Source organism: Centruroides sculpturatus, unplaced genomic scaffold (assembly GCF_000671375.1).
Source record: "Centruroides sculpturatus isolate CEXI.00-Female unplaced genomic scaffold, Cexi_2.0 scaffold242, whole genome shotgun sequence".
NCBI classification, from domain to species: domain Eukaryota; kingdom Metazoa; phylum Arthropoda; class Arachnida; order Scorpiones; family Buthidae; genus Centruroides; species Centruroides sculpturatus.
The window spans coordinates 179,323-188,134 of NW_019384574.1; the positions used below are offsets into that span (position 1 = coordinate 179,323).

The following is an 8,812-nucleotide window of genomic DNA, read 5'->3' on the forward strand; positions in this document are numbered from 1 at the left end:
AATTGCATTTTCTTGAATGTCAAGCATATTTTCAAAAATTATTGTTTTGAAATGATTTTGTAATTGAAAAAAATATTTAATGGTTTTTATTTTCAAATCCTTAGTAAAGATGTCAAGTATCGTCATAAATATTTTAATATTTTCAAACAGTTTGTCCATTACCTTGAACTTTTTTATTCTGTTCATGAAAATGCTAAGTGATATCGCATAAGAACATTAAATCATTTAATTAATCTATATTTGAAAATTTGTCAAAACTATTTTCTTTTTTATTCAAAAATAACTTAATTTCGACTAATGAAATGACAAACCGATTAAGAACTTAACCGCAAATGCGCCATCGAACACTGTGGTATATCAAAATCCCTGAATACTCGCACTCAGTTTCCTGTAATAATTGTGAAAATTGTCGTGTATTAAGAACTCTTGAGTTTATAAAGTTTATGACTTTTATTACAACTGGCATTACATTGGAAAATGTTTTTAAACCTTGCTTCGAACATAGAACTTGCTGGTGTGTTATACAACGAAATTCAATCAGAGAATGTGTAATATTTGGCATTAGATAATGAATAAAACAATGTTTTTCACAGCATATTGCATGCACCGTTTGTTGTTACATCAACTAATTTCTGTACGTCAATATCCATTTTTATACATGCAATAACATATTATTTAAAAATATCGACTGATACACTTTTCTTTCAACGATATTAGTTTTATTATCTTTTTTTCATTATATTGCCTGAGTTATATCGAGCAAAAACTGAACACGTTCATTCCCATTGACGAGTTATCTCGTCAAGATTACACAGCGTTACGAATAACTCGGTCCTTAAGGCCACTTTTGAATTTTTTTTTTGATTTTTGGAATGATGTTTAAGTCTCCAAATTTTTTCAAACATTTTTACCCGCGCAAAAAATTTATCGCGGTTTTAATCAACCTTTAATGACGCGCGATTAACGCTTAATTGTTTTTTAATGTGGTTTTTTAAATCAAATGTAATTAATTGTTGTAAAGTTGTAGTGCACAGATTTGACTTCGGTAAAGTTATTTAAAGCTACTTTCTGATGTCAAAAACGACCTCCAATAGTTTTTTAATTTTTTTTAATTAATATATTTTATTATATATAAGTTTAGTTAAATCGGAGAGGGTCGGAAATCGCGATTAAAGTTTTAATTTTTTTTAAATATTTAAAAATATACCGCCAGCTCATATTCACCCTACTTTAAACCCTTGTCCTCCTGAGACGTCTATGAGATTGCCCCTGGAAATCCGACACCAGATGCTTTCAAGGTCATTCAGCTGTAAACACCATGACTCATCAGTGTCAAATTTCACAGAAAGGCAAGACAAAGGAAGTTAAACTTTGAAGCTTTTTCTTCAAAATTAACACATTTCTTTCATTTTTTCATTTTTAAGTATTTTTTATGTTTAATTATAATTAATTAAAAATTGATCGAGAATCAAGGAGTTAATTGTGCATAACCATTTACATCATTACTCTTATTTAAAGTAATTGAATACATTTCGTCATAAGTTAAGTCGTTATGTATTTGCGAAATAATATTTATTTTTAATTCTATTGCTCGATCTTTAATTGTATTGCGACTTATTGGTAACTCATCTATTCACTTTATACTCAAGTCTTATTCTTTAAAATCTGCAAACAAAGTACAGTAGAGCATCGATTTTCCGATTCCTGATCAATTGTCACATCGGTTAACCGACTGCGTTCTAGTCGACAAATTCAAATGTTTGCTAGTGATGTGGCACAACAACATTTCGCTATGTATTGGCTACTTTAATATTATTTTTACGTGTTTTAGCTAACAACACTGGCTCGACCATGAAAGGGAGCCAGTATTTAAACGAGGTTTAATTTTTTACTTTTTGACGATACAATAGCGACGATTATTATTTTAAAAAATTTTTGTTAGGCTTAACATCGATGAAAATTCAACGCGAAGTAGGTTAATAGTGATATACTAATATACTAGTTACATGGGATATAATAATATACTATAGTAATAATGTATAATTTCATATTTTTCGGTTATCCGACTTTTCAGTTATCCGACCAACCCCAGTCCGCAATTGAGTCGGATAATCGATGCTCTACTGTAGGTCCACATTCTAAAAACGCATGTTTTACAAACTCTCCTTTTAAAAGAGGTTTCCCGTGGCGAGCAATGCAATAAGCAACTTGCAAACTAGCCGCTGTAACGTTCTTTTTTGGAATAAAATAAGATTCGAGTCGAGATTAGAATGCAACATTTTCAAAATTTCTGTTTACATTGTCTGTACGTGACTTTGCCGGCCACGACCACGAGGTAGTCCACGATGACACGATCCATTTTCGGTAAAATTAACCATATCCAATTTCGAAATTTTTTCAACGTTGCGTGTCGCCCGGGGTTGAATTTTTGTCCATGCATAACGAAAATTTTCTATTTTTGAAAAAATAATCCTGGCTATCGTAACGTCCGAAATTATATCTTTATTTTGAAGAAACAATATATATATGTATATATTAATAAATGTAGATAAAACAAATTATATTTAAAATGTTAGTTTTAATATAAAATTACGACATATGACGACTTGCGCCATGTACAATATTACCTCAGGATACGAAATTAATCCGTTCCGAAACTGAGATTGCATCATGAAAATGTCGTAAGGTGTAGCATTTTTCCCCATATGATTACATGTAAAAACAAATAATTTGTTCCAACACGAAAAATAACATTAGTAAGGAAAACACTGAAAAATCCGTTTTGTAGTTGTAAATGTATAAATAACCATAATAAAATAATAATTGATTAAAAAATGTAGTTTTATTTGCACTTTATCTTTGATGATAGACGAAAGTGCAAGTGTAAACTAGTGGCAGAAGAGAGGGAGAAGAGAAATGATACTAAAACTTAACTTACATAACATAATGTAAAAATAACTTAAAACTAATTTAGAAAACATTTTATAAAATTAGTGTTGTTTTATATATATAAATATATATATATATATATTAAGTTTTTATTCACGGCTTTTTGCTTTCTTTCTTTCATTTTCACCAGCACTTTCACTGGATAGAGGTCGCTTGGTAAAATATCTATCTAAATTGGTTTGGCTTTGCCTACTTTTTAAAATGTTTCTAAAATGACAGGCAAATGTCATTACTCTGAGCAGCAATATGGTCAGTGTGAACATTTTCTAAATGTTTCTTTTCAATAAAATCAGTCTTTTTCTGATAATACCTCAAAATTCTTTTTATCGAGCGAGATCCTTCCAGGACGAAGCAAACGCGTAAACTGAAACCAATGAAGAGAAGTGAATAAAAATGGCGCTGCGAACTCACGTAACGTCGTATGGTGACTTTTTATTCGTACCGTTAATCAAAATCACATTCAAATTTCTTGTTGTATCCTGAAAATTTTCGTATGCTGGAGCGTATCCTGAGGGTAGTGNACACGTACGACAAGGCTACCGTTTAGTTAAGCACTGGTACATCTTTGAGCTAGCACATTTCCTCGTTCTAGGATGCAAAGATATGTATGCGCGTCAACTTTATGACTTACTGTAACGAGTCATACACAGGTGTAGTGATATGTTAGAAAATCAGCTAGCCAATGTTCGCATGGAAATATCTACTACATAAAATCGAAATGGACAGTTCTGTGACTGTATGCCAAAAAACGACCACTAGGGGCTTCCATAGATATTATTTAAATTAAAAATATAAATTATTTTATATCTATTTTATATTTTTACAGTATAATTTAGTATATTATTGTTTTTATTTGTAATAGGAATTTATTAATTTATTATTTATACCATGGAATGACACCAAGCACATGCCCCGATGCCTGCATCGCACATTTAGACTTGTTTTATTTTTATACATTTGACATTAGATATATATACTTATATATTTTTAATATTTTTATTTATCTATTCTCTTATTTATGATATAAAAAATAAGTCTATCAAAATCAACGCGTAGGTCATTTAAAAAGCCTGTGTGGGTCAGTGTCTGACCCACGAGTCATAGGTGCGCCACCACTGGCATGGAGAGTTCTACATAAAGTAAAATTGAAGTTTATCGATGAAATTCATTGACCACTGATTTAGTTCCCCAATAAACCCAAATCACAGAAAGCATTTCTATAGTGAACATAGAGGATGCTTAAATGCTTCAACGCCATTTTTGCAGCAATGCTGTTATCATACTAGCATACTAGCAATATGCCAACGAACATGGTCTCATATAAAACTCGCTGTTCGTTGTTCAAATACAGGTCTGTTCAGGCAATGCGCAGGTTGTACTTAATGTTCAGACAATGTGCAGGTTGTAATTGATGTTCAGGGAGTTTCACATAAGAGGTCGATTTCCGTACACAAATGCTATCCTATAAAATTTATCTAATTTAAACTTTATTAATCGAACAAATAATGGTAAATCCAAGATAAGATGTAACAAAAAATTGTAATAGACTTAAACGCCTAACTTAAACAAAGTTAGTGATGATAACAACATTCTTTACATTTTTTTTGCAGATACTATTTTTATTACAATTAACACATTTTACTGCGAAAATCCATATAAACAATTTGAAAACAAAAGCAAGTTTNACATGTAAAAACAAATAATTTGTTCCAACACGAAAAATAACATTAGTAAGGAAAACACTGAAAAATCCGTTTTGTAGTTGTAAATGTATAAATAACCATAAAATAATAATAATTGATTAAAAAAATGTAGTTTTATTTGTACTTTATCTTTGATGATAGACGAAAGTGCAAGAGTAAACTAGTGGCAGAAGAGAGGGAGAAGGAAAATGATACTAAAACTTAACTTACATAACATAATGTAACAATAACTTAAAACTAACTTAGAAAACATTTTATAAAATTAGTGTTGTTTTATATATATATATGTATGTATTAAGTTTTTATTCACGGCTTTTTGCTTTCTTTCTTTCATTTTCACCAGCACTTTCACTGGATAGAGGTCGCTTGGTAAAATATCTATCTAAATTGGTTTGGCTTTGCCTACTTTTTAAAATGTTTCTAAAATGACAGGCAAATGTCATTACTCTGAGCAGCAATATGGTCAGTGTGAACCTTTTCTAAATGTTTCTTTTCAATAAAATCAGTCTTTTTCTGATAATACCTCAAAATTCTTTTTATCGAGCGAGATCCTTCCAGGACGAAGCAAACGCGTAAACTGAAACCAATGAAGAGAAGTGAATAAAAATGGCGCTGCGAACTCACGTAACGTCGTATGGTGACTTTTTATTCGTACCGTTAATCAAAATCACATTCAAATTTCTTGTCGTATCCTGAAAATTTTCGTATGCTGGTGCGTATCCTGAGGTACTACTGTACTTTGAAAAAAGTTCTGATGCTGAAACGAGATATGTCGGGAATAACACGGGACAAGTAAATGGATTTTTTTCAAATATTCGTTTGTCAAAATTCGATTTCGCAACGTACGCATTTCCAACTTTCTAACGAGCAACGCATTCGCAAACCTCCTACTGCCTTTTGTAGAGAGTGTCGCCATTTTAAGTTTTATTTCGACTCGGTTCTCGGTCCCCCGAGTACATACGNAATATTTTATTTAATGTTTACCTATAAAGAAATTGATATTTATAATACTTAATTAAATATTTTACAATAGAGAGTAATACCTGCAATTATGTCGAGAGTGCAATATTTCATCAATTTCAGAATATCGAATACTTCATTTTTTTGCAATTGTTTGAGTTTTTCGACTAAGACGTTTGAATGCTCCGTAAATACGTTTTGATCATTTTTCAGATTCCGAAGATGAAAATGTGGAGCGAAAGATTTTCTTCTTTTTCTCCAATCATCGTCAGAACTTTATTTAATTAAATTCAAAAAACTGTAAACGACGATATTTCATATGTAAACTAAATATCAAATAATGCATTACCTGACAAAAAACTGTTGTCTCCGAGTAGTGGCTTGAAGAAATCATACGTAGAATCCTTATCGATTAAACTTTTGCTTTTTAATACTTCCTACAAAACGTTATACTGAATATTTACATTCGTAGTAAATATATTACATAACTAGGCATGTTTTATTACCTTTGCAGATTCTGGATGTAAGAAAAAAATTAATTTATATCCAAGTATATTTATACAGGCAACTTTCTCGTTTGGAAATAGCGTAGAGAGTCCCGTAGTTACATTTAAAGTTTCTAAAAAGTTACGAAAAAATATTTCATCTATTCTTAAACAGTCAAATTACCCAATAAAATATTAATGACATACGTATCCCGATGTATGAATTGTGGTATTTCTTGTCACGTTGAGAAAATACAATGTTCCACAAAAATGGTAAAAAGGACATAGTCGGAAGATTCATTTTTAACTCCTGGCCGTTGTCTTTATTTTCTGAAAAATTAATGTCTGTTATAAAAATAAAAGTTGATAACGAGCGTCGTCAGAATGACGAGCAGTAATTTTTTTTCATATATAAAAAATTTCATTAAAATCGGTGGAATCGTTACTTATCAACAACGTGTTTCTGCATTTTTTAATTTGAATGGCTGCTACAAGAATGCTTTCACGTTTCATTCTTGTACGAATATAATATCAGTTAAACAGTTTATTAACGTGCATCTACATANGTTTTGTACTTGTAATTCTGTAGTAAAAAATTGTATTTCATTTATGGAATACAATTCTTACTCCTATAATATGTAATATAGTGTTAAGTTTTTGGACTTTTTTTTTCACAATTGTATACATTTTATATGAAAGGCGAGTAAGGTTTCGCGAACTGCCTGACATATAACCATAGTGTTTGTGTTAATAAGACTTACATATTAATTAGTCAAATATTTTAAATGTTTTTATTAAATTTGGATTTGTATAATTTTTATTCTGTAGCTTATCAAAAAAATATTAAAATGAAATACAAGTATTTTGTATCGAACACATCATTAACATATATGTTCAGCCCATTTTATGAAATACGGATAAATACGAACATATCGTTAACTACAATTTAATTTACGTAAACTTAAATATGAGAAATTATCAATGTTATAAATAAATCAAATGCAATAAACAGCAAAAAATAGTATTATTGTGAAGCAGATTTAATAACAATAACCATATACATTTTATTTTCGTACTTTTTATCTATAAAAATATGAATTACAATTTATGAGTAAAGTTTAACAATAGGTAGAATTATTTCGATGCAGTTTCTAAATGCATTCGTCGAGATTATATGATACAGGCTTTTGTTTATATTGATATACGATTGAAACGAAAATTACCCAAATCTTAGTTAATATTTTACAACATTCGTCTTTTTTCTACACACATTCTTATACCCGATATTGGGGTCAACATACTTGCGTATGAGATTAAGATTTTATCCTGAGGATCTAAAGAGTAAACTTTAAAATTACGAAGAACATTTGCCAAAACCATTTTTATCATAATCATGGCGAGTTTACTTCCTGTAAATAAATTATTTTAATGACCTAATTCTTTGTGTCTGTATTTATTCACTAATCACTTACCGAGACAATTTCGTGGACCGACAGCAAATGCCAGATATGCATAAGGATGAAGATTTTTATAGTTTTCAAATAGGAAACGGTCTGGATCGAACACTTCGGGATTTTCGTAAACAGAAGGATTATGATGAATACCATAGATATTTATGACAAGAGTCGAATTTGCAGGCAACACGTAATTACCTATTTCAATGACAACGATGTAACGCTTAAAGTCAATAACAAATGTAAAACATTATTATTTAAAAACAAACCGCAATATCTTAAATGTTTACCTATTTTCATTTCCGATGGATTTTTTCTGCCAATCAAAGGAAAAGGAGGATAGATTCTCATCGACTCCTGAAATTGTTAACATATAAATCTAATCTTTAAGTGTATTTTAAAAAATTAAAACGTTACCTTAATTACGCATTCCAAGTACGTCATTTTCGTCAGGTCATCGATAGTAATATCTCTATTCATATCATTTTTGAAAATTTCTTGCAATTCTAGATACACTTTCTCTTGTATTTCGTGGAATCTTCCCAGAAAATAAAGAGCCCAGGACAGAACGTGGGCGGTTGAGTCGTAACCCTGATATTAAAGTACATTGAAAATAAATGTAAAATTGCTTTCTATATTATTGATATTTTGTAAAATTATGATATGACATGCACAAATATCGCTATTCTTTTATATTCCTGTCATACCACTTTATACTGTAATCCACAACGTCATTTTTTGCAGCAAGTGATTGCCGCGGATCTACCGAGTAATTTTAATTAAAAAACAAGTTTCAAACTTCCAAATTGGATAAAAGCTCCAAACTGAATAAAAAAGTACGCAATGACACAAAACATCCCCAATTTACAAATTCTATATTTTCGATTTAAAAAGTTATTTATACCAATATAAAATAAATTATCATCACCGTCAAAATACAATACTAGCCCCGATTCACGAAGTGTTTCGGTTATTCGGTTAGGAATATATGGATTTAAATTAATTAATTAAATCATATGAATTTAAATTGTTTCGGACTACAAAATTTTTCGGTTATCATTTCTGATATTACTTGCTTTAAATTCCTTCAATTGTACAGTAGATCCCCCTATAAGACGGTAGATACGTTCCGTTCTTTATGAATCAATTTTGTAGGAATCATAGTTTACGGACTACGGCTGTTTGAAAGGTTTTCTTTCATAAAATTAATCGATTCTAGACTAATTCGACTCAACATTTCCAAAATACGTATATTTTTTTG

The 8,812-nt window shown here is 30.2% G+C and overlaps 2 protein-coding genes across 2 annotated transcripts; both read right to left on the minus strand.

Moving 5' to 3' along the window:
- Nucleotides 1-5,696: 5,696 nt before the first annotated feature.
- Nucleotides 5,697-6,623, minus strand: LOC111624254. Its single transcript, XM_023367065.1, has 4 exons — nucleotides 6,305-6,623; nucleotides 6,119-6,231; nucleotides 5,962-6,049; nucleotides 5,697-5,886 (listed from the first exon to the last, which is right to left on the minus strand). Exons 1-4 carry the CDS (start codon nucleotides 6,396-6,398, stop codon nucleotides 5,822-5,824), a joined length of 360 nt encoding a protein of 119 aa, XP_023222833.1. The 5' UTR covers nucleotides 6,399-6,623; the 3' UTR covers nucleotides 5,697-5,821.
- A 507-nt stretch (nucleotides 6,624-7,130) lies between these two features.
- On the minus strand, nucleotides 7,131-8,164 carry LOC111624294 (cytochrome P450 4C1-like). Its single transcript, XM_023367105.1, has 4 exons — nucleotides 7,969-8,164; nucleotides 7,842-7,908; nucleotides 7,570-7,749; nucleotides 7,131-7,506 (listed from the first exon to the last, which is right to left on the minus strand). Exons 1-4 carry the CDS (start codon nucleotides 8,029-8,031, stop codon nucleotides 7,340-7,342), a joined length of 477 nt encoding a protein of 158 aa, XP_023222873.1. The 5' UTR covers nucleotides 8,032-8,164; the 3' UTR covers nucleotides 7,131-7,339.
- Between the last annotated feature and the right edge of the window lie 648 nt (nucleotides 8,165-8,812).

What these genes read in the sequence shown, in the direction of transcription:
- LOC111624254 (XM_023367065.1), bottom strand. Translation starts at nt 6,398, where the DNA reads ATGAATCTTCCGACTATGTCCTTTTTACCATTTTTGTGGAACATTGTA. An exon ending in CAATTCATACATCGGGATAC is followed by an intron (nt 6,232 to 6,304) that starts GTATGTCATTAA and finishes GTAACTTTTTAG; the next exon opens with AAACTTTAAATGTAACTACG. An exon ending in AGACAACAGTTTTTTGTCAG is followed by an intron (nt 5,887 to 5,961) that starts GTAATGCATTAT and finishes AATTAAATAAAG; the next exon opens with TTCTGACGATGATTGGAGAA.
- LOC111624294 (XM_023367105.1), bottom strand. Translation starts at nt 8,031, where the DNA reads ATGAATAGAGATATTACTATCGATGACCTGACGAAAATGACGTACTTG. An exon ending in TCCATCGGAAATGAAAATAG is followed by an intron (nt 7,750 to 7,841) that starts GTAAACATTTAA and finishes TCATTGAAATAG; the next exon opens with GTAATTACGTGTTGCCTGCA. An exon ending in CGGTCCACGAAATTGTCTCG is followed by an intron (nt 7,507 to 7,569) that starts GTAAGTGATTAG and finishes ATTTATTTACAG; the next exon opens with GAAGTAAACTCGCCATGATT.